Source organism: Pristis pectinata, chromosome 1 (genome assembly GCF_009764475.1).
Source record: "Pristis pectinata isolate sPriPec2 chromosome 1, sPriPec2.1.pri, whole genome shotgun sequence".
NCBI lineage: Eukaryota > Metazoa > Chordata > Chondrichthyes > Rhinopristiformes > Pristidae > Pristis > Pristis pectinata.
This window is the reverse complement of record NC_067405.1, coordinates 105,263,831-105,290,414: the sequence shown is the minus strand read 5'-3', so window position 1 is coordinate 105,290,414 and position 26,584 is coordinate 105,263,831. Positions and strand designations below refer to the sequence as shown.

Here is a 26,584-nt window from a genome sequence, read left to right as displayed (position 1 = left end):
TTAAAAATATGTAATATATTAATATTATACAGGTGCACAGAACATCCCGGGGAGAGTGCAAATGCACAGTAAATACTTTGCCATTTGGTACTTGGGTATAAATATTATTAGTAGAAGGAACGAGGTGAAGTGTTTGTTTAAAACACAAGACTTCAGGGATTAATTAAAGTTGTTGTAATAAAGAAATAATTAAGCAAATTGGAGATGATTCAAGAGGAAGATGATACTTTCTATAGACTTAAGATCAATTATTTTGATGCATAAATTATTGATACTTTCATGCTGTTTTTAAGGTTTAGCCGACATCATCCATTTGCAAGTAGAACCATAGAACCATAGAAAACTACAGCATAGAAAACAGGCCATTCGGCCCTTCTAGTCTGTGCCAAAACATTATTCTGCTAGTCCCATTTACCTGCCCCCAGCCCATACCCCTCCAGACCTCTCTCGTCCACGTATCTATCCAATTTACTCTTAAAAGTTAAGAGCAAGCCCGCATTTACCACATCAGATGGCAGCCCATTCCACACTCCCACCACTCTTTGAGTGAAGAAGTTCCCTCTAATGTTCCCCCTAAACCTTTCCCCTTTCACCCTAAAGCCATGTCCTCTCGTACTTATCTCTCCTAATCTAGGTGGAAAGAGCCTACTTGCATTAACTCTGTCTATGCCGTTCATCATTTTGTAAACCTCTATCATATCTTCCCTCATTCTTCTCTGCTCCAAGGAATAAAGTCCTAACATGCTCAATCTTTCCCTGTAACTCAACTCCTGAAGACCCGGCAACATTCTAGTAAATCTCCTCTGCACTCTTTCAATCTTACTGACATCTTTCCTGTAGTTCGGCGACCAGAACTGCACACAATATTCCAAATTTGGTCTCACCAATGACTTATACAACCTCAACAAAACATTCCAACTCCTATACTCAATGCTTTGATTTATAAATTCCAGGATGCCAAAAGCCTTTTTTACAACCCTGTCTACCTGTGACTCTGCTTTCAGGGAATTATGTATCTGAACTCCCAGATCCCTTTGTTCCTCCGCACTCCTCAGTGCCCTACCATTTACTGTGTATGTCCTCCCTTGATTTGTCCTTCCAAAATGCAACACCTCACACTTGTCTGCATTAAGTTCCATCTGCCATTTTCTGGACCATTTTTCCATTTGGTCCAGATCCCTCTGCAAGCTTTGAAAGCCTTCCTCGCTGTCCACTACACCTCCAATCTTAGTGTCATCCGCAAACTTACTAATCCAATTTACCACATTATCGTCTAGATCATTGATATATACAACAAACAAAAATGGCCCCAACACATCCCTGAGACACACCACTAGTCACAGGCCTCCAATCGGAGAAACAACCATCCACAACCACTCTCTGTCTTCTCCCACTCAGCCAATTTCGAATCCAGTTTACAACCTTTCCATGGATAGTACTTACACAGGCTTAAAAGGTGCAAGTGTACTTCCACCTGCTAAAACAACCAACTAATTACTCTAAACGTCTGGTTATTAAAACACATTTTCTAGCTCAGCATAAAATTGGTAAAAGCATAGATGCAGATTTGTGGTGAGGATCCACATTATTAGCTATTTTTAATGACAAGTCTCACATCTAGAGCTTACTTCATTTTGACATCCACTTTCAACAGATTATTGTGCAAATGTTGGGTCTGTATTTTAGTGAGGCAAGGGCATCTACAAAAAGATGATTTAGAAAAGAATATCGATGCCCACATGGAAGAATTAGGATGAAAACTCAGATCATATTACTGATAAAATAGACTAAACATTTGTACAAAGAGCAACAAATTAAACATTTTATAGAATGTGTTGGGATTTGAAAGTACAATTTGCAATAAATAACAATTTCTTGAACATCTTCAGGTAGGATTACAATGGTATATCAAAACTTGATAATTCAAATTACTGGATGCCCTTACAGTAAAGAATTTTAATTCAAAGTCTCTAAAACTAGGTATAACAGTGGTTTGCTAACACAAGCAAACCTTTGTACATCAGCAGGAAAATAAGTTCATGTTTAGCAAAGTCATTTATTGAAAGCTCATACAAACAAAACAAAATGAAAAAGCAAGAGCAGTATCTCTTATAAAACAGCATGTTAAATAATTCCCAACAACATTGGGCAGCACAGTGGCACAGTTAGCGGAGCTATTCCCTCCCAACTCCAGCAACCCAGGTTCAATCCTGACTTCCAGTACTCTCAGGAGCTTGCATATTCTCCCTGTGACCACATGAGCTTCCTCCAGTGCTCTGGTTCCCTCCCAAAAATGTGCAGGTTGGTAGATTAAGTGTAAATTGCCCCTAGTGTGCAGAGGAGTGGTAGAATCTAGGGGGAGATGATGGGAATGTGGGAAGAATAAAGTGGCATTCATGTAAACGGTGTCTGATGGTCAAGATTGGACTCGGTAGACCAGAGATCTTGTTGTATCCCTCTCTGACACTGTGACCAACATTTATAAAACATTTACTTTCAACTAAATGTGGAGGATCTATCCCATTGACCTTTTGCACCCTAGACAGCAGTAACATGATCTGGATAACAATTAGGCCTTAGAGGATAGGGTGCAGAGGCCTCTCCCTGAAATGCCCCTGACGTGCGCAGGTTTCATGAGTGGGTGGTGGGCTTGATGGGATCAACTGGTCTTTTCCTCTCCATTACCATGAGTGAAGGTGGGGAGAGTAGGTGAAATGCTGACTTATTACCAAGAGGTACATTTGAAAGCCATGCTACATCTCCATTTTCCCTATAAACTGCATCTTCCAGGCTTGCATCCTGCTACAATTTGCTGCCCAATAGATCAACCCTACTAAAAGGCATGTGTGTCCAGACAAGGTCAATTACATTATTTACAGTGGAATTGAGGAGAGGATAATCTTGGTGGCATTGCCAAACATTATAATAATGAAGTTTAGAGGGAATTCTAGCTCCTTCTGTCCCCACAGAATAACTTCAAACATTTTGGTTGCTCTCTCTTCACTGCCTGGTTGAACTAGGCAGAAGGAGAATATGTGAGTTTCTCCTAGCTCTCTAAAAATATTGTTATAACACCCTGATATACATACAATAAGATGAGTAAACTGCCCCAATTGACATTCTGGCTGTCTAGTTCCTGTACTGTTGTAGTTTAATGCAGATTACAAACAAGTATGCATTGCTTCTTATACAGGGATTTTAACACCACTAACAATTCTTCTGTGCCAGATGGCCAAGAGGAAAATAGTTCTCTTTGTCCTGGGTCATTGAGCCAGAGGTCAGACATATTAATCACAGCAAAGACGGATAAATGAAATCTCCAACATTAATTCAAGTGACTTGTCAGTTATTTGAGATGAATTGAAAACTTATAAGTAAAGATCTGCTTTGAGAAGTTATATATAATTTTGTCACCACTAAAAAAATATGCATTTTCAGGAGGTGCTGATTTCAAAACTAAATTTTGTAAATGGCATGGGAATAAATAAAATGAATCTTTTATCTATCTATTTCAAAATAGAATATAGCTTGTATTATTATACAGTAGATTGAAATACAGTAAAATTATATAGTATTAATGCAGCAAGTAACCTACCTCTTTTTGAGACAAGTTAAAGATTCCATCACAATGATTTTCTTTCTTGTAAAGGATTTCTCTGACTTTGAAATCTGCACCTTGATAATCTTCATTAGCAGAATGTTCATTTTGTGAAAAATTTGTTTTAGTGCTAGGAGACAAATTGTCTTTTGGTTTCTCAAAATTAATGTTATTTGACTGTATGTCCTTCACTGGATTCATTTCCATACCATGGGATTGATTTCCTGAAATATTTTCATAATTCTCGCTGTTTAATGGTGATTCAATGGGCTCAACCATTTCAACATTTGACACAACAGAAAAGGACACATTATCTGATGAATATTTAGTTGTGTCTCTTTGTGCTATAGGCAGCAAAGAATTAAGGTAAGGATTTTCAACATCACATTCCACTGATTGAAATGTGTTGTCTTCTAATGTGATACTTGTCTGATTAATGGGAACAAAACATGTATCTTGATTCTTAGTAACTTTGTTTGTTGCACTTAAATTTCCACTACATGTATTTTGGTCAACTGGTGTCACGTGAATAGTGTTTGACACCACAATGTCTAGTCCATCATTTGGCAATGGTAATTCATCTGGAACAGGGTCCCTTTGTAAAACAGAATCAAATAAACAGGATCTATTGGATTGTTCTTTAAAATCTTCATTAAGAAAGTTATCATCTTCACCATTGTTTTCTAATCTAGCCTCTTCATTTACATCTAAAGGCAGTGGTGTGCTGCTTTTCTCATCTATGCAAGTGTTTACCTCACCACAGTCACTGTCATGTGAAGATATGGACAGGTAGGAGTAAAAGTCTCCTTTCCGAAGCTGCAAAGCTCGGTGAGAATGTTCCAACACTTTTTCCTTGATCTGGGCCACTGATGTTGGACTCACCATTTCAGAGTCATTCTGAGATATATTCTTCAAGGCTGAAGATGCCATATCAATTATTTCCTTCACAAAATTATGAACAGAACTATCTTCTTCTGCCTCACTTTGAGGAATATTAAACTGGCAGGTACAGTTTGAAAAATCTTTTGAACAATCCTTGTTAACTTCCTCCAACACTTTGTTTTCTGAAATATGATGAGATGAGCATACAACTGAATCTTTACTAGTAGTATCTTCATCACCATGGCAGTTAAACATCAATTCTGCTCTGGAATGATGTTGCTGGTTTCTCTCATATTCACTCGTGGAAGCTTTTTCCCCACCTAATATTTCAACATCATGAAACTTTTCATATCTTTTCATGCAAATAGGCTTCTCATCAATGTTAAAAGTAGGTGATAATAAATGTTTGTTTGCAATCCCATGGTCTTCCAAATATATAAGCTTTTTATCTTGTTGGGGTTGTGTCAGGGCCTGGGGAACTGGAATGTGTTGTGATTCTGTTTTTTGTTCAAATGGTCTATTAAATAATTTAGATTTCAAACATTCTGTCGTATGGGTTTTGCTAGTATTTTGCCCCTTTTCAAAAGAATTATGTTTTTTGCTGTCTAACACGCTATTTAGTTCCTTTTCATCTTTTAATACAGATTTTTCCACATTGCCATTTTCTACATCATCTTTTAAATGGTTAGTACAGTGTCTGAGAGTTTCCGTTCCAGTCTGCATGAAATGTCTTTCTTTTGGATGGAGAGAATTGCTTTTACAGTCTTTGGACTCAGACTGCTTCAACACTGAACTGTTTAAAAATGGATAAAGTGTGGAAGTATTTTTGAAAGCAGGCAATCTGATACTATTTGGATCTGTCCTGCACCGGTCCTTTTCTCTTGGATTCAATTTTGGATTCAGTTTTTTCTTTCCTTTCGGGGGGACAGAAAAGATTGGTTTAATCCAGTGATGGAATTCGTTCTTCATGTAGTCTCTATCTAAAAGACGATTACTTTCTTCATTAACATCATCATCTGTAGCAATACTGGAATCATCATCATCTTTAATGCACAGTTCCTCTTCAGTTAGCGTAAGGGTTGAACTGGAAAGCAAATCACTATCGTCTTCTTCATCCGTGCAAGCAGAAGTACAAGACACATTTACAATCATGCTTATATTGGTATCAGCTTCATCAGTCACTGAGTGATTAACACGTTTTTTGAATGATGCATTGGAATCCAAAATTCTGTTTTTATGCACAATTATGTCTTCAGAGCACAAGGAGAGATCATCACTGCTGCTTAGTTCTGTGAGAGAAGCAGCAGAATCTTCATTTGCTGATGACGTGGCATCAAATGATTGCTGGCCAGTGAATGACATTTTAAGAGAGTTACTCTGCAGTGTGATATCAGACACACTACGTTTCATTTTTGGGCTAATTGGATTCTGGATGTTTTCTAAACGTTTCAAAAGGTCTAATGTTCTCTTACTTAGCTCCCCCACTGCATCACTACTCATACTGATGTCCCCTGAACCTTGAAGGCTAAGTAGCTCCTCTGTGATTTTGCATGGATTACCCCAGCTGTCTAAGGAAGTACTGCGATGGAGATCACCATTTCTGTGATTGTTAGTTCCATGCCTAAATATGTCACCTGCAATTGAAAGTGACTCCACAGATGACCTCTGAGACAAAAGTGTGAGATCTGTGTCATTTATAATATCTGGAGATATTCCATTATCATCTATTTCACTATGACCATTTCCAAGGTTAACTCTACTTGATGATGCTGGCAGACATTCATCTGACATAGCACAATCTAGTTTGCCATCTGGAGATGAGAGTCCATTTTTACAAATAATTTCAGCATAATCTGGTTTCGGGCTCACATTCCCATCAGTAGTTTCCTTTCCTTTAGGCGAGTGAGTTACGCTTAACTCAAGCTCAGGGCCCTGCAGGTAAGAATAGTCATAAAATGTGAACACATCATATTGTGCCTCCAGATCATTTGAAAAATCCTTCGAACTGATTTTATTCATATGAAATGGCTGTAAATTGCCCTCATTACTCAGAGACAGTGATTGAAAATCTTTTGACAATTCTACTTCACTTTTTGTTCTTTGTATTTTTGCTATATTCTTTATTTCCTTTTTTCCAAATAAGTCTTGCCTTTTACAAATGCACGATTGAATTGGACAATCTTTATGTTTCAATTCTATCAGGGGGTGCAGAGGTTTGGTAGAAAGTTTAGTTTGTACTTGATCATCTTGATTTGACAGAGAAGTTGTTTCTGTATCACCCTCACTAACTATTCCACTCTCACTCTCAGGCCTCAGTGCTGATGGTTTGTCCTCTTTTACTGGAATCAAATCACCCAGTAAGTCTGGAAAAGAGTCATCAGATGAGAAAGAAGAATCTTTACTTGCACTCCTTCGTAAATTGGTTGGAAGCTTTGTGTTGGAAAAATTTGGTGCATTACTGAAGAATGATGAAAAATCTCTTCCAAGCAGCTGTAGATTATGTAGGCTATGATGCTGATGGGTATATGGACAAGAAGAAGAAGGTGGTTCACCAGGACTGTACAGTGATTCTCCAGGGCCACTGCTGTAATGGTCCAGCATAAGTTCATTCATGAGATTATTCATAGGCCCAGGCGAACATTTTGATGTTCCATCCTGCTCACATGCAAGATCAAGTGTTTCATCTTGGATACCAATCAAATTGTTACTCATGTCTGTTTCATCCCATTCCAGTGAATCTTCACCTGAGATATTTAAATCCATCAGGCCAGGTTCAATACAGCTTAAGGAGACCTAAAAGGGAACAAAAATGATTTTTAAACACTTTAGTTCTGTTTTAATGAGCACTGATCAGTTGATATGAGTAGCATTTTAAAATTATTTATTTATACTTATACAAGAAGGCTATCTGAAGTGGGATTCTTCAAGACCTAGCGCCATGTCCCTCATGTTTTATGATCTATATCAATTGTAGGTGATATGAAAATTGACTATAAAGCATAGAATAAGAACGGGGAAATTATTCTAGGACTTCATAAAACACTAGTTCAGCTACACTAGTGTATACTGCACAGTTCTGACCACTTTATTACAAAACTTTATTACAAAATGATATGACAGAAAGTTCAGACAAAGTTTACAGGGATTTTGTTTTAGTTATGGGAAAACATCATTTAGGTTGGTATTACTTTCCTTAAATCAGAGGAGGCTAAGGAGAGGTTCAATTTACGTCCTCAAAAATATGAGAAGGTGACCAGGAAGGGCCTATTTCCCTCGGCAATGAGGTTATTAATGGGGACGAGGGGCTAGAATCTGAAACCTACTGTCTGAATGGACAGTTGAGGCTGAAATATTTATCACATTTTAAAAAAATACCTGGATGAGCATCTATGTGTCATAATGTACAAGGCTCCAGACATTAGAGTGAAACTTCTGTAAATGACTAAATAATAAACTTGATTTGCCCATAATTGCATGATATTAAGTAGTGTGACTTCATTATATTTTACATAAATTTCTATAGACATAGTGTCATGAATATATAGGGGGATCACGAATTGACCATTGTTATTGGATAGGTTGTGATTAGTGCAGATAGCGCAATTGCTCAAAATCATCAAAGTGAAGTCTGGAACATTTTTACTTTTGGGCCTCAGTAAGAGTTGGATGGTGAGTTGGCCACCTGTTTATGTTGGTGTTTGGCATCCTGCTCATTTGGAGGGCAGGATTTCCCTGCAGCCTCCTGAAGACTATTTAAAATATGAAGTCACACATCTATTGAAGCTTGGTTGTGATTTTACTAGAAGCAATAAAATACTGAAGTCGGAAGCAAACCAAGAGGCTTGTAGGCACTTCCATTGTTTGTTGTTGAAGTCAGCACAAGAAAGGATGTTAACTTAGAAATTAGATTGGATAGGGCTATTTAAATAAAAATGTACTTATCATGGAGTGAAACACAATAACAGCCATTTCCAGGTTTTAATGCATCACTCTGGATGTTCAATTTGACACTTTCTAGCATGAGTCATGCTTATATGTCTGATGCGCATTGATTGCTATTCCTTTCTTGTTGGTGAAATCAATACACATTGTCCCAACAGCCACCATTGTTTGATGCTGCCTGGTCAACCAAGTCTTTGCTCCACTAAAAGTAAGTCCCACACCCACTGATCTCCCACTCAGCCAATGATGGCATGAGACAGAAACTTGCAAAGGTTGATTGAGAGAGTCTGTCAGCAGGTAAAGGGATGTCCAACAAGTGGAAGGCTTTTAAAAGTTATATAGGAAGAGTTCAGGGCCAACATGTTCCTGATAGAGTGAAGGGCAAGGCTGGCAGGATTAAGGAATGATTGTTGAGGGATATTGAGGCTTTGTTCAGGAAAAAGGAGGAGGCATATGTCAGTTATAGGCAACTGGGATCAAGATATTGATGAGACTGCATCCAGAATATTATGTGCAGTTCTGGTCACCCATACTGTAGGAAGAAAGTGATTAAGCTAAAGAGGCTGCAGAAAAGATTCATAAGATGTTGCTGGGACTGGAGGGCTTGAGCTATAAGGAACTATAAGGATAGGCTGGAACTGTTTTCCTTTGAGCAAAGGAGGCTAAGGAGTGACCTTATAGGTGTTCATAAAATCATGAGGGACATAAATAACGTGGGTGGTCATCGTCTTTTTCCCAGAGTAGAAGAGTCTAAAACTAGAGGGCATAGTTTAAAGCCAAAAGAGGAAAGATTTAAAGTGGACCTTAAGGGGCAAGTTTTTCACACAAGAGGATGGTGGTTATATTGCATGAGCTGTCAGAGAAAGTGTAGAGATGGGTTCAACTGCAACATTTGAAAGACATTTGATCAGGTTCGTGGAATGGATATGGGCCCAATACATCCAAATGGAACTAGCTCAGGTAGCCAACTTGATTGGTATGGACGAGTTCGGCCAAAGGGCCTGTTTCCATGCTGTATAACTCCATGACTCTATGACACTGTTATGGTGAATTTTATTGTGTTACAGGTGCTATATAACTAATTTTGCTGTTTGATAATTGGTGAATAGTTCCAATGTTCTTTGTTGAAAGCTTCAGTATAAAGGATGGTTGAACCATTAAACCTCCTATCCATTTAGAAGATGGAAAATACCACAGAATTAAATGATCTTAAAAAGATAAAATCACATAGCAGGATAGCATCCAATGATTGTGAACAGATTCAATAGGTTGGTTGTGGCCAGCAGTTCTGAACAGGACAACTTGAATGCACCCATTCAGATTGAAGTAAGTTCTGGACATACTGTGAAAATTTGGGAAAAGAGAGTTCAGCTGCAGGACTCAAGTGTTCAGGAAATCACCACTTAGATGTAGATGTCATTGATGTCAAAGGAGATTGTGGGGTGTACAATCCTAATGTAGGAGACAAAGAGGAAGATAGGTTACCTCTTTAAAATTATTTTGCTTTAGCATACTGCTCTTAATTATTTCTAGATCTCTTACGCATTTTGATTAATTTTATCATTTTTGAAATGTCAACTTTAAAACAAAATATTTAGCTTAATCTTAATGGATTTTAAATTTCTCTGAATGTTAGAGACTTTTAAAAATTATTAAAATGGCTTACAGATTTCACAGCTGATAAAGCTCCACCCCGTTAGCCTTTTCTCAGGAGCATTTCAGGGCTTCTGCACTATATTCCCTAAGTTCTCATCCAGGTCACATCACTGGAGTCCAGAGTGCAAATGGCCGATACAGGCCCTCCACATCCAGCCCAGTTAAGTGTGGTTGTGCAACAACTGTGGGCAGCAATTCCTGTCACTGGGCCCTGTCCAGCACAATCTAGCCCAGTGTACAAGCTTATTACAAAAATAATGATTCAAACAAAAACATGGGGAAGATTACAATCCAAATAAATCCATTATTTTCATAGCTTCTTGTCGCAAACTCTTAAAACTACATATTTCCTCATGAGAAGTGTGACTTTTGGAGCTCAACCAACTGTCACGTATATAACAGAGAAAATTAAAAGAAACTGATGAACAAAATCACTATATCTTCTCCTTTGAAGTTCAAAGAGTCACTTTGAAGATAGCATTGCCCGTCAATGTTTATTGCACTTTGTATCAAAGCAAATTGGAATCTTGCCCTATAACAATAATACCACTCATAAACTATATTTATAATGGTTTAATTTGCTGAGTAAGTTAAAAAATAAATGGCCATATGCTTCCAGCAGTAAATTCACAGGTGCTGCAGTATTTTTTTCTATTATTGACACACAATCCAAAAAAACCATAATTTGTCATAAATTAAAATGACAAATCCTTCAGTCTATTATTCAAATTTTAAAGTATCTGATTGGCACATGGTCTAAGAAATTGCACTACGAACTTATGTTTCTGAGAGACCACAGACAACACAAATCTTAAACTGATTTCTTTCTCAAATACCTTTGTTATATTATTTAAAACGCTTCTCTTTACATATGACTTTTACTTTGACCAACTTTTAATTAAAGACTTAAACAAAAACAGAGTAGCGCTTAAGCCTCAATGAAGCTGCACTGTCATTCAATATCAATGGCTCCAATTTTCCCTTATTCTAAAACAGCCAGTACCATATTTCTGAATTCTGGAGCTCAAAAAATGATCAACATTTGTCCTGAATTTACTCTTCACCTCATCACCCAAAGTAGAGAGTCCCAGAGATTCATGAGCATCTCACAGAAGGATCTTTTCCTCATCTCAGTCTTAAATAGCTGATTCTTTAATCTGAGACAATGATTCCCAGTTATAGATTCACCATCTATGCAAATCAATGTCTTGAATTTTATAGATTTTTTCTATTCATTCACAGAATGCTGCCATTATTGTCCATCCCTAATTGACCTAAAAGTGAGGAGGCATCTAAGAGTAAACAAGATCATCTGGGCTGGACGTGGAGAGCCTATCTCATCTGCACCATGAACTCCAGTTATGTGAACAACTGGGCCTCAGAGCATGTAGCGCAGAGGCCCTGCCTCTGAAATACCCCTGACAGAAGGCAAGCTGAGCCAGACCATTATCAACCATGAAATCTGACAGTTATTTTAATAATTTTCAAATGTTTCTAACGTTTAGTGACCTTTAAAGGCTGTAGGTCACACTGGGTAGAGATAGCTGAATTCCTTCCATGAGAGGAATTTATGAACCAGGTGAGTTCTTACAACAATCTGGTAGTTTCATTGATACCATTGATATGAGTTGTATTTTTGAAATTCCAGATTTACTTAATTACTTGAATTTAAACTCCCTAGCTGTCATGGTTGGACTTGAACCTGAATCCCTGGATCAAAGGTCAAGATCTCTGGCTGCTTGTGCAGTAACTTAACCAATATGCTTCTATAGTCCCAATCCAATGAAATCATCACTTATTCTTTGAACTCTTGAGAATGTAGATCTATTTCAACTCAATCACTATTCACAGTGCAACTCTTTCATCCCTGGAATCAATCAAATGAATCTTCATTACCAGGAAACCAAAACTACTCACAGTGCTCCAGGTCTGGTCTACATAAAGCTCTACATAATTGCAACAAGTCTTCCTTGATCTTATACTCTAACCCCCCTCACAATGAAGGTTAATATACCACTTGCTTTACTAATTGCTTGGCATATCAACTTGCTAGTTCTCTGAGATTCATGTGTAAGAATCCCCAGTCTCTCTATTGCTAACATTTACTAGCCTCTCACTATTTAAAAAGTACTCTGCTGTCTTTTTTTAATTTAAAAGTGGATAATTTCTCATCCCTTCCCACCATCCAGGGACCCAAAGTTTTTTTCCAGGTAAAGCAATGATTTGTTTGCATTTCCTCCAATTAGTGTACTACATTAGATGTTCATAATGTGGTCTTCTCTACATCGAGAAACCAATTGCAGATTGGGTGATCAGTTTGCGGGACACCTGTGTTCAGTCTGCAGGGGCAACCTTGAGCTTCCCATTACCTACCACTTCAGTTCTCCATCCCACTCTGACCTATTGGTCTGTGGCCTCCTGTACTGCTAAAATGAGAACCAATGCAAGCTTGAGGAACAGAACCTCATCTTCTGTTTGGACACATTGCAGCCTTCTGGACTTAACATTGAATTCTGCAACTTCAGGTAACTTGATTTCTGTCTGTATCAGTCATCTGTGATATTGGCTCAGCTTGTTTTTTTTCCCTTTTTACATTTTTTCTTCTAGGAAAGGAGCATATGTTCGGCCTGGTTAGCTGAGCATGCCTTCCTGCTCTGCATTTCACAACTCCCATATTATTTTGTCTACATTCTTTTGTTCCCACTCTCTAACTGCTCCCATTCACTCAGTAACGATAACATTGCTTACAGCTCATCTTCATGATCACCCAGGTTCTACCCTATCAGAGACCCTCCCCTACCCTCCCTGCAGCTTAACAAGCTTTTTATTCTCCTTCCCAGTTTTGACAAAGGATCTTCAACCCAAAACATTAACTCTGGTTTTCTTCGTACAGATATGACCTGACATGCTGAGTATTTCCAGCATTTTCTGTTTCCATTTTGGAAAATTTCTGAACTTCACAGAACCATGCTGCATCCACCACTATCTTGTCCAGTAATTGAACCAGTCTTGATACTTGGCAGCTTTTTGCAGCTCATATTCCATTTATCTTTGTGTCATCATCAAACTCAGATATATTACACTGTCCTCTCATCCTATCATTGATGTACATTGAAAATAGCTCTGTCCCAGGCATTGAACCTTGTAACACTCCACTTTTTACAAACTGCCATCCTGAAATGATTTTTTATTCCTTTTCTCTGTTTCCTGTCCATTAACCAAACTTCAATCCATGCAAATATATTAACTTCAAACCCAAAAATCTTAATTCCATGTATCAACCTCTGTGGCATTGTTGAATGTCTCCTGATAATCCATACACCAGTTCTTTCTTATCAAGACTACCAGCTATTTCTTCAAAACACTCTAACAGATTCGTCAAACACAATTTCCCTTTCTTACAACCTTATTAACTCTAATTATATTATGATTTTCATCATGTCTTGACATCATGTTCATAACAATGGATTTAGCATTTTCTCCAGTGATAATATCTGCCTAACTGTTGTCTTTTTCCCTCATTTAATGGACAATTGGGTTACATTTGCTATCTTGCAATTCCCTGGTACCATTTCCAAATCTAGGTAATTTTGGAACTTCCAAAAGATTATATACACTAACTTTGTGGATACCTCTTTTAATATCCTGAGATTTAAGCCATCTGGCCCTGGATACTTGACAGTCTTTTGTTCCATTAATATTTTCAGTAATTTTCTTTGCTAATTTTAATCGCTTTAAATTCCTCAATCTCATGAAAAAAACAAGATGCTGGAAGAACTCAGCAGGTCAGCCTGCATCCATGGAGAAAAGCAGACAGTCAAAGTTTTGTGTCAGGAGCCTTCTTTAGGACTGATGATAGGAAAAACGGAAGCCCAATATATAGCGGGGAGAAACAGAACAGTGATAGGTGGACAAAAAAGGGAAGGCAGGGTGGGCACAAGTTGGTGATAGATAGCAACAGGCAGATGTGGGGGGGGGAGGGGAGAGCAGATCCACCAGGGGATGGGTCAAAGGTATGGAGGCAGGTGGCATGGGGGGAGGGGAGGGGAGGAGAGAAAAAGGAGAGAGAGAAAAAAATGATGAGGAGAAAAAAGAGATAGGCTAGGGAAGGGAAGAAAAGAGGCAAGGTGGGGGGAGGGGGATTGGTTTACTTGAAGTGGGAGAATTCTATGTTCATCCCATTAGGCTGTAAGGTCCCAAGACGGAAAATGAGGTGCTGTTCCTCCAGTTTGCATTTGGATTTCTCCCGTCAGTGGAGGAGGCCGAGGACTGACCTCTCAGTGATGGAGTGGGAGGGGGAGTTGAAGTGACTGGCAATGGGGAGTTGCAAATTGCGGTTACAGACGGAGCGTAGATATTCTACGAAACGGTCACCTAGTCTGCGTTTGGTCTCGCCAATGTAGAGGAGGCCACACTTGGAGCACCAAATGCAGCAGATGATATTAGGGGAGGTGCAGGTAAATCTCTGCCTCACCTGAAAGGACTGTTTGGGTTCCTGGATGGAGGTGATGGAGGTGGTGTAGGGGCAGGTGCTTTTCTCCGTCTCTGCCGCATCTACTCCCATGATGAGGCTTTCCACTCCAGGACATCCAAGATGTCCAACTTCTTTACTCACCGTGGCTTCCCTCCGACTATAGTCAAGAGAGCTTGTACCGCATCTCTGCCATTTCACGCACCTCTGCTCTCACTCCCACCCCTTCCAGATCCAACAGGGATAGGGTCCCCCTTGTCCCCACATTTCATCCCAGCCTACATAACCAACACATCATTCTGCGCCACTTCTGCCATCTCCAACGGGATCCCACCACCAAGCATATCTTCCCCTCCACACCCCTTTCAGCCTTTCGCACGGACCGCTCTCTCCATGATTCCCTAGTTTTTTCAGCTAGATTCCAGCATCTGCAGTCCTTTGTTTCTCTCAATCTCGTAACTTGATGAATGTCTTTCCCTTTATTCCCCATTATAATTTCTCAAAGATGCATGCATTTATTGGATGTTGCCTAAGTTACTCATGCTCTATTCCTATTTTTAAATTTCTGTCGCTCATAATGCAACTTGATTTCACCAAATATGCTACTTCAGATCTTTAACTTGTTTCTTCAGATTTATTAATTTACTCTTACCTGGATATTACTTCTCCTGGATTAATATGCAGTCCAATCTTATGATGCAATAATCCATAAAACACCATAGTAGTTACCTTAGTTTAGCAGTGCTTTACAAAATTTCAGTGTATGTTGGTACCCTGCAAACTGCTTCCTGCTGACTGCTAATTTGTCATAGCACTTAGTGTCTTCCAGTCTGAACATCCCCTGTACTGTAAAGAAAGATACTTCCAGGCTGAGTAAAACTGTGCAGCCAAAGAGGGGGAGACAGCAGCTTCCATCACATCAAACAGGAGATGATGAGAGAGATTGTAGGATCCATACAGTCTGTCAACACATGGCACAAATGCTGCCAATCCCCAACAAGGGTCTTCACTCACCGTGCCAAGCAGCTGCCCTGAGCACCATATCTGAGCTCTGAGCACCTGCACCCAGTGCTGTCAGTAATAGATCTTGCTACATATAATGCTATAATGACCACTTTTAGCACTGATTCTGTTAGCACTCTTGTACCTAGGAACACATCCTGAGGGCTAAATAAGGTTTACAAAACAAAAATTAATGTTTTTATCTGACCCTCATCTTACTACATATGAATGTTTACGAAATATCCCATGATTATAGTTCATCAATCTTTTTAAAAGAAATGCAAATTATGTTTTTGGCAAGCTATTTTCTTTCTGGCTTTCTATATTTTGCTCCATTCACACACCTTAATGGAAATGTATAGAATAGAAAAGATGGAAGACAGCATTATGGAATACCTATTACATGTAGAATTATAGAAGAGAAATAATTGTAGACAACACATGGGACAGAATGTTAGTTCAATGAAACACAGGGCCAATGAATCAGCTATTAACCTGTCCTTATAATTATATAAAAGAACAAATTTGTATTGTCATAACAATAAAATTTGGAATCCTCAAGTGTACTTGGTAATTAATGTCTTCCATGTATTAATAAATGATTTGGCTGCGGTCTAAACATTTATCCAACACGCACATGCCATTTAACACCTCATAAAATGAGAAGTTTATCACTTAATTTTACATGGATTGAATGAAGAAGTGATAGATTGGTTTACAATTACATTATACAGTATAATCATAGCATTTATGTTTTAACCAACTTCAACCAATAAAATTTTTTGGGTCTTCCATGGTTTTCCAATTTGGAAGTTTTACTTTGTAAACCGATTAGCATTAGAATTTTCTGGTAAGCAGCTTATTCACAATTGGACCTGCACTTACAAAAGATTGATTCAATAGACCTTGTATATATATATCAGCTAATACTTTCTCTGGTAATATTGAGATAGAAAATGTGTCATCAAAAGGACTCAAATTTGAAAACCTGTACTTGATCTGGCCAAATGCCGAAACTCACTCCCATGCTAATCTTGCAGCCACACTAACCTTTTGTGATTACACGGATCATAACATTCTTGAGGCTGTCAGGGATTGAATGTCAATTTAAATCGGGAGTTGTGAGCATAGCAGCTAGTTAATACAAATGAGAATGAGTCTTCAGTCTAGGATAAAGATAGCTGCTTGAAAAAACACTATTTTCTGCAGAGAGAGCCATCTCTCAACACATTCCTAAAAGAAGACACAAAAGACTGCAGATGCTGGAATCTTGAGCAACACACAAAGCGATGGAGGAACTCAGTGGGTCAGGCAGCATTTATGGATGGAAATGGACAGTCAACATATCAGGTCAAGACACTTCATCTGGACTCAAAGATGCTGCCTGATCCGCTGAGTTCCTCCAACACTTTGTGCGTTGCTCCAGTCCTAAAAGGAGACACTTTTGGGTGTCTGGATTCCCAATAAAGTTGCCTGAATTTTCAGAGGTGTTCTTGTCTGTTGAGATGTACTCCCATCATTAAAGTGTAATTCCACACAGACACTTGGCTGCACCCAAAATATTGAAGTAAAATATATAGTTTTAACTACTAAAGCTGCATTTAATCACCTGATGTTATCTTTGTACTTAAAAAATGAAACCTCAATGTACTTTGAGTTCAGTGAGATTCTTCCAGAAGATTCTTCTGAGAGATTCTTCCAGAATGCTTACTTGTTGTGCTGAATAAAGACCCTTTACATCTACAGCTCAGGGCTCTGTGTGGCTCATTCAAAGCCACAACGTTTAGTGCATCTCCAGCAGTCTAAGGGAGTGTGTATTTTTAACTGTATAATCCCATAAATTAGATCTGTTTGGGCCAACAACCATGGATGTACAAATAAGAATAAGCCAGAGACTGGAGTAGCATGTGGGTTGGTGGCTGGAGCACCAGAAGGGGTGGGGAAGGGGGTGGGGGGCATGCGGCAGCTTTCAAAGCAATGTGTTTATTTGTAATGTGTGTGTGTGGAAGAAACCCTTCGCAAAGGTATAAAGGGGAAAACTCATAGAGTTTTCATAAACTCCATAAACTTGAGAAGGTTGAACGGGAGATGGACAATGCCAGGTGGGGTAAGACCTGGAGCCAGATGAATATTTACAGTGGTGGAAAAGGGAATCAAAGAATAAGGCAGATGAAGTGGTACTCATCTTACGTCATCATGTGTACTTGCAGGAGGGAACTAGTTGTAAGGTAGGCAAGAGGTACATTATGCATAAATAGCAGAGCTATTGAAGGAAATAGACAAATACAGTACACAGTTAGATGGTGTGCAAGCAGAACTGGATAGAAATGAGCAACAGCTTACAGAGAGAGAGATAGAGAGAGAGAGAGACAGGTGAGAAACAGGCAGAAGTATTGGAACAGTTTAAGGACAAATTAGTCAGGGATATGGGCAGACTGAGAGGTAAATAGGATAAGGCCTAGTGGGTGGGCACTTGCTGGGTAGCAGCAATGGGAATGGTCAAAGAGGAAGGTAAAGAGGTAGATTGGGAAGCGCTGGACTATTAAGTTGACAAGTGAGAATGTGCCAACAAACAAGAGAGGTTATACCCAGCACTGCCTGTCAGGATGGCACTTATTGAGACCAGGCAACAGCAGGCTCAGAACCTTGATCACCCGAGCCAGCCACTCACACTCACCTCCATCAATAAACCTTTCACCCCAGGGGAGAAGCAGAGCATTCTGTCTGAGCTGCCCTCACTTAGAGTTGCACGTAGGAAGACAATGCTTTGGCGTAAGTTAGAAGAAATGATTGAATTTCACCAGATGCACCCAAAGCTAAGTGCCCGAGGAAGATGTAGGACAGTGTGGCCCAGGGTGTGCGGGATGATAGTTGGAAAACTAATGGGAATAACAACTAACTGTTTATTCTAGATTTTTCAGTTATTTGCAAAGGCTCTGAAAAAAAGAAAAGAACAAGCATGGATTTTGTTTTCTCTTACCTTTTTTTAAAGTTGTGTTCTTTTATTTATTTTCTAATTGATATGGGAGAGAGATAAAGCCCTGGATTCTACACTGGCCATGTGCAATCCAAGTTAAGGTGACAGAAATGTGAGTGTCCCAATTCCAGATACAAGATTCTCATATTTCAGAAAGAAATTGTTATTTTGAGAAATCAATGATTATTGTGACAAACTGGAAATTTGAAACTGGTATTTTGAGTGATGGATTGGAACAATTGGGGATAATCTTAAAAGTTGCTTTCTTAACAAGAATGTTTTTTTCCCATAAGATTAAATAATATTGGGTACTGTTAACATACTGATGTTAAGGTTTAGAACTCTTTGGAAAGTTTGTTTTTTGATATATTTACAGTGTTTTGTCTTGTAAAATGCAAATATGAATTCAGCCCGGGTTGGGAACTGGGCCAAACAGCAGCAATCCACTCGTGACCATTGGGAACCAGAGAGAGAGAGAAGGAGAAAAATGGGAATCACTAACAATCTCAATGCTGGAAAATTGAACAATGAGCATCGGCCTCCCGTTTTTCATCTGACTGCTCCTGATAGAAGCAGACCCTTGAATACAAAGGATCAGGAACAGGAATGTGAAGGATTTAGCAGGAGCATGTCAGCTAACTGTGAAGGAAGCGCTAGAATGTAACTGTGACGTACAGGTTAGGAAGTTGTGGGCATGCTATGTTGGCGCTGGAAGCATGGCGACACTTGCGGGCTGCCCCCAGAACATTCTACTCAAAAGATGCATTTCACTGTGTGTTTCGATGTACATGTGACTAATAAAGATATCTTATCTTACTTTCAATAGTTGCATTTTGTTATGAAGGCTAATTGTGGGTGACAGATGTTTGGAGGAATAGATCAACATAGAAAGTATTGGGGTAGGGATCCAAATTACGGCAAGAGATACCAAGTTCCCCAACTTTGATGGCCAGCCAGACCAAGCCAAGAGAGAGGAGAAAAAATGTTACATTATATTAGCCTAGATGATGAAAAGAAAGCAAAAAATGGACCTACACTTGTGCAAGTTCAGGCACACTGCTATGACCAACCAACTCCAGCAAAACCGTAATGCAATTCATCACAGAATATCAGAAGCAGTTACTGCAACCGGATGAGAATGAAGACAAAAGTGTGGGGCACCAATCAGTAGTGGGGGCATCTGGCGACAAGAAACCAAGGAGTGCCATAAGGGTGAGATCCTTACAGCCACTTGGGTATAAGCCACCTCAAAATCCTCTGTAAACAGATTCAACAGAGTTATGGTAATCCTGACCTGGACATCTCTCTATCCTGGTATACAACACTAAATATTACCTGTGATCCTCAATCTCAGACAATTAACTTACTCAGTTGATGCTTCTTGCCCACACAGCAACTCTTGACAGCAATGTCTGAGAGACTCAAAGTCATACTGGGACCAAACAGGCGAAGATAAGAATTTTGATATATGCCACAATGAGCCAGCAGGGGAGAAGATGTCATGAATGAAACAGCTAACACTTTCAACAGCACGTATCTGGCAGGGATGGACTATGCCCTAAAGTACAGTCACAACATGTCAGGAAATACAGAAGAAGATGAAATGTATATAGGAAGAGGATCCAGAGGAGGATGTGTCAATGGTACATTCAAGTTATTTCCCCGTCTTCTTATAGATAGTCAGTTAGGAATAACAGGGAGTGTAGATGTAGATTCCACACAGGGACATGTTTTCAAAGTAGCCTTGGGATTTGGGAGGTGGGGGCATTTCCTTAGTGAAGGGCTTTTACAGCCCGATTTAACTAGAATCCCCTTAGACTTTGACCTCCATGGGACAGATTTCTGTCAGAAGCCAACAGGGGGTTGAATGTCAATTTAAATTGGGAATTGTGAGGGTAGCAGCCAGTTAATACAAATAAGAACCAATCTTCAATCTAGGAAAAGGATAACTGCTTGAATAAACACCACCTTGTGCAGAGAGAGCCAAATCTCAAAGCAATGGTAAAAGAAGGCTGTTTTGGTTGTCTGGATTCCCAACAAAGGTGCTTAAACATGCAGAGATGTCTTGTCAGTTGAAATGTGGTCTCATCATAAATATGTAATTCTACACAGCCACTTTCCTACATCCAAAATGTTAAAGTAAACTATGTAATTGTAACTAATGAAACTGTATTTAATCACCTGCTGTTATCTTTGTGCTTAAAGAATATAAAACCTCAATGTACTTTGAATTCAGGGAGATTCTGCTGAGAGACCTTCCAGAATGCTTGCTTGTTGTGCTGTATAAAGGTCTTTTAAGCCTACATCTTCTGTCTCCATGTGGTTCATTGAAAGTCACAACAAGGCCACTGTTCCACAAATAGCAACCAGGCCTCTAGACGGCACTTCCTGAGCCATTGTCCACTAGTATTGCTCTGACAGGCCTTGATAGCTCATTGTTGTGGTATGACAAAATTGTGAAGTACCACCACATATCTGGTAACAGTGCAATTACTGCTTCAGTCTTTTCAGAGATAGTCTTGGTTTAAGTGTAGGCCTGATTTTAATTTCTTCCTTATATAAATTTAAGTTGGCAACCTTATCACTAACTATATCTCAAATTGCTCCCCCTAGCCTCCAGCCAACCATCCTCAGACATTTTGACAGGAGCTGAATATGAAGGACAGGGAGAATGACCTAATGATAAATGCATCATGGGAGGTGTTCAATGATGCATCAGGGCCTTTAAAAGAGCTTGTTACCACTGCAGACACAGTCAGCTTTGCTCTCCACCTATCAGAAGCCTTACACAAGTAAGTTGTGGAAATTTGTCATTTTTATTGCAGCGGGCAAGGCTGTGCATGCTGTGTCAGAGTAGCACAACTCTAAAGTTCCATCTTCAGAGAAGTGCAGTCACCATACCCATTGCTGCTGTAAAAGCTTCAAGAAATTGATTCATCTTCTGAAGTCACATGTTGTGAAGGGAAACCAGCCACCCCTCTTCTTTCTGCATTTTTTTTTCAAATCCTCCAAGTACTCTGGTTTCCTCCCACTTTCCAAAAACATGCAGGTTGGTAGGTTAATTGACTGCTGTAAATTGCTCCTAGTGTGTAGATGAATGGTAGAATCTGGGGTGGTGGGGAGGGGGGTGTTGATGGGATATGGGGAGAATAAAATAGGTTAGGGCAAGATTATTATAATGATAGGTTATTGATGTTGGTGTGAACCAAGGGGCCTGTTTCCATGCTGTATCTCCCCACATCTATCACGATGACAAATACACAGCCCTTTTTGATGAGTTTTCTCCTTCTCCTCCAGACAAAGTGGTCACCCAACAACCACACCATGATATGAATCTGAGAGCTGGTAGAAGCCCTTTTTTCAGTGCATTAGACAATAGACAGAGTACCAACAATATCAAATGGTGCAGGAATAAATAGTTTTTTTTTCTCCATGAGTGCCAGCCTAGAATAGACCCCATCAAATTTAGCAGTTGGACCACTACCCACACAAATTAGCCACAAGTTGCCTACAGCTAAATTAGATTTGTTTGTACCTACTCTATTTTTGAAAAATGAGCATAATGCCCATTGACCTTGGAAATTCTAGAAATGATACCAGCAAGCTGCTGAAATTGGCCTGGAGTTTCTGCAGAAATAGTAGAACCCTTATTTGTGAATTGATGTGAGGCTCAGCCTGCAAGTAGGAGGAACGACTAATGTCTTAATTTGGGACTTTGTTTAAATTGTATCAGTTAGCTGTCTCTGAGCTTTGAAGGATGTGAGTCTCATCACTTTTAAAGCTGCTCTTACTTATTCTCAGAAATTGGAGTAAAAGAAAATTTATGTATGTTCAAATAAGTTTAATGATTATCTATGGCTACTGTTATGATTCAAATGCAAGACCAACAGTAAAAGGATTACTATAACTAAGTTTAAAATAGTGATGCCTTGAAATTGCACAATGCAACATTAGTAGTTCATGCATTTGTATAATAAAGACATTCACTTGTTTGTTTTAAAATAGACTATATCATGATGAAAATAGCAGCCAAGCAAATTTCATATGAATGTCTAAATGTGCATGAATGCTAATATTGCAAAGTACAATTTCACCCTATTTATGATTGAAACATATCATTGAAATGCAAGAGCTATGTGTATTTATTTTGTTCAATCTATAAGAGTTGATTTTATATGATCTTAAAGGTACAATGTTATATTTAAATTAGTGTTTAAATCACTACTAACACTATTAACTCATTTTCATTAAATATAGATTTCAAACTTAAAGTTACAATACGAATCCAATCTTTCGAAATTAATATGCACAGAGAATTTTGGATTGGTTCTGGAAATGGTTTAACAGATTATTTTATTTCTCACTTTATTCATGACAAAAAGGTCTGTCATAATGACCATGCAATGATTGTAAATCTAATGTAATGGCAAATCTAACACTTGCTTAGGTATGTTGATCATCTACTGTGATGGATTTTTATTAGATTGGATTTTATTATCTGCATGCTGATAAAGGAAACACTAATGACTAGCTTTGTTTGTTATTACATGATAAAAGCCACGACTGTTGGCTCAATCAATCAGTTTAATCAAATAAAACATTATTTTCTTCCAAAATGTTCATGCTGACCTTGCATTCTATCAGAATCGAGTAATAAATAATGTAACCAGTTTAGCTACTTCAACAAGCTTTTATGTTTCAACAACAATATACTGTTATAATGAAATTTGATAATAAATATGGATGACATTTTGTGATAGTTATTAGTGCACACCAGATTTAAAATATCTATCTGCTTTTGGTTGTTAGAAATGTTGGAAAAAAGTTGTTAGATCAGGGTAATTACAATTGCAAAATACATTAAAGAAGCAATATAACTGGAACATTAGTTTGACAGAAATTATAATCTGTCATCAATATATCTGTACGTGGAAAAATGGAGTTAAACTGCTATGACCTGATGGATTGTCACCTTCCTTTCAAATTACTTCTCCTTTTACAGATTCACATCATTAATTTTTCATGATATACGTTGTTTTCAGGTATTTCAGCATCAACAAAGAACAGTCTCAGACCACATCTGATCTGAAGTATTCATTTAGCAACATTCCCAAATCAAAGGTTGATAAACATGGAGTGAACCCCTGGAGGCAAGTGCATTCAAAGCACAGTGAATTAAAGATACTAGCTTCAACCACCAAAGAAAAAGACTAATTACCTGAGATTCAAGATCTCAAAATATATACAATGGGTGTGGAGGGGTGGGGATTTGATCTTCCACTAATCGGTGAGTTGCCAGAGACCACTCTTTCTTATGCAGTCTTCCACAGGACAGTTTATTCCCAACCGATTCACAAATGCTTGTGAATATCTTTGATATTCAGAAACATTTAAAAACACACAGGAACAATACATAAAAATACCAATAAAGTAATCAAAATAATTATTTATTTTCAAAAAAATTAAAACACTAAAAATTTCACTGGAATGAAATTAAAAGTAATGAATTATAATTAAATCAACTTAATGGAATCAAATAAAAAGGAAATTAAATTGTGCTTACCATTTTCTCATTTCTTCTCATTGAAGTCAATGACCCTTTGGATTTGCACCAGTTTAACTGGTACAGACTCAGCATGCCTGGGTGTGGGAAGTCTGCACTCTGTGTAAGAAAGTCTGCACTCCTCCACTGGACTCCATGAGGAGTCCAATATCGCATAGCAGGTGGAGATGGATTATTGAATAGCTAAGCGAGAGATTGGACTTCTACCTTGCTGCTCAAGCATCCTCAATTTCTGCCCCATTAAGTAGGTAAAAGCTGACAGATCCACTTAGAAGATCCAATCCAATTTAGCTTTTATATCAATTTTCTTTAAATTTATTTTAAAAAAATTATAATCAATATTATTCCAGAAATTTGCATGTTATGCACCAGCAACATTATCAACAATAAAGAATTTAATGTTTTCCAGGAAGCAACTAGATGTGATTTTCCACCTACACTATGTATAATGGTAAACCTGTTTACACCATTTAGTGCAAAGAGGAAATCTGCCTCATTCAGCCTGCAAGGTTGCTGTGGTGAATAGTACGAGAACAAGAGCGGGAAGCAGTTTCTTGTTGCTGTGGTGAGTTGATAGGCCTGTTGATTAGTTAATTGGATAATTAGGCAGCAGCTGCCAATAAAACGAAGTGAGGGTCAAGCAGGGCGGCTATTGTGGAGTGGCCATTGTGTGGGTGGACAGTGTTAGTGCGGGGAGCTGAGGCTTTGACTAAAGAGGCTTTGGCGTGAAGAGGCAGAGTAGGTGAGCGAAGGCTTCTGGTAGGTTCTCCTTCTTTCTGTTATTTATTATTTTCTTTGTATAGAACAGTGGGAATGGCAATCAGGGCAGAAGTATGCTGCTCCTGTAGGACGTGGGAAATCAGGGAGACCTCCAGTGTCCCTGATGACGACACCTGCAGGAAGTGCATCCAGCTGCAGCTCCTTACAGACCGCAGCAGGGAGCTGGATCTGCAGTTGGATGAACTCCAGCTCATTCAGGAAGCTGAGGAGATGATAGATAGGAGTTACCAGGAGGCAGTTACATCTAGGGTGCGGGATGTAGGTAGCTGGGTGACCATTAAGGAAGGGAAAAGGAATAGGCAGTTGGTTCAGGATACCCTGGTGACCATTTCCCTGGATAACAAGTATAGCATTTTGGATGCTGTTGGGGGGGGATGAATCACCGGTGGAGAGCCACAGCAGCTGGGTCCCTGGCGCGGAGTCTGGCTCTGTGGCTCAGGTGGGGGGGGAAGAGGAGTGCGATAGAGAAAGGAGATTTGTTGGTTATGGGGACAGACAAGAGATTCTGTGGACAAGAACCAGACTCCCGCATGGTATGTTGCCTCCCAGGTGCCAGGGTTAGGGTCGACTCAGATCAAGTGCACACCATTCTTAAGGGGGAGGGGGAGGAGCCAGAAGTCATGGTGCACATTGGCACCAATGACATAGGTAAGATATGGGATGAGGTCCTGAAGAGCAAGTATTGGGAGTTAGGAAGGAAGCTAAAAAGCAGAACCTCAAGGGTAGTAATCTCTGGATTGCTGCCTGTGCCACACACCAGGGAGGGAAAGAATAGGAAGATATGGTAGACTAATGAGTGTTTGAAGAGTTGGTGTAGGGGGCAGGGGTTCAGATTTGTGGATCATTGGGATCTCTTCTGGGGTAGATATGACCTGTCAGATTTGAGGATGGATCAGCTGGTGTAGAAGTAGATGCGATGTGTACAGAGAAGGTGAGGATGGACAGGCAAAGGACAAGGCATAAATGCAATCAGTTAGATGGGCTGAAATGTGTTCACTTTAATGCAAGAAGTGTTAAGAATAATGGTGATGAACTTAGAGCATGGATCAGTACACGGAATTATGATGTTGTGGCCATTACAGAGACTTGGCTGTCGCAAGGGCAGGAGTAACTGCTTGAGGTTCCAGGGTTTAGATGTTTCAAAAGGGATAGGGAGGGAGTAGAAGGGGTGGGGGGGGGTGGCTTTGCTAATCAGGGATAGTATCACAGCTGCAGGAAGTGAGGACATCAGAGAAGGATTGTCTATTGAGTCAGTGTGGGTGGAAGTCAGAAACAGGAAGGGAGCAATCACTCTATTGGAAGTATTCTACAGGCTCCCAAATAGCCATTGGAACACTGAGGAACAGAAAAGTAGGCTGATTTTGGAAAGGTGCAAAAATAACAGGGTTGTTGTCATGAGGGACTTCAACTTCCCTAATATTGAATGGCACATCCTTAGTGCAAAAGGTTTAGATGGGGCAGAATTTGTTAGGTGTGTACAGGAAGGATTCCTGACACAGTATGTAGACAGGCTGACTGGAGGAGGGGCCATGCTGGATCTGGTACTAGGCAATGAACCTGGTCAGGTGAAAGACCTCATGGTGGGTGAGCATTTCGGAGGTAGTGACTACAACTTGCTGACCTTTAGTATAGCCATGGACAAAGATAGGAGCAGCCATTATGGGAAAGTATTTAATTGGGGGAAGGCAAATTATGATGGTATTAGACAAGAAC

At 39.3% G+C, this 26,584-nt stretch overlaps 1 protein-coding gene across 4 annotated transcripts in view; it reads right to left on the bottom strand.

The window, feature by feature from the left end:
* akap6 (A kinase (PRKA) anchor protein 6) overlaps positions 1-26,584 on the bottom strand; it is a 303,452-nt gene that overhangs the window by 7,819 nt on the left and 269,049 nt on the right. For all 4 annotated transcript variants that reach the window (XM_052026999.1, XM_052026993.1, XM_052026990.1 and 1 more), the window contains exon 14: positions 3,596-7,273. In XM_052026999.1, coding sequence (XP_051882959.1) covers positions 3,596-7,273 — 3,678 coding nt within the window. The remainder of the gene's footprint in view (positions 1-3,595; positions 7,274-26,584) is intronic.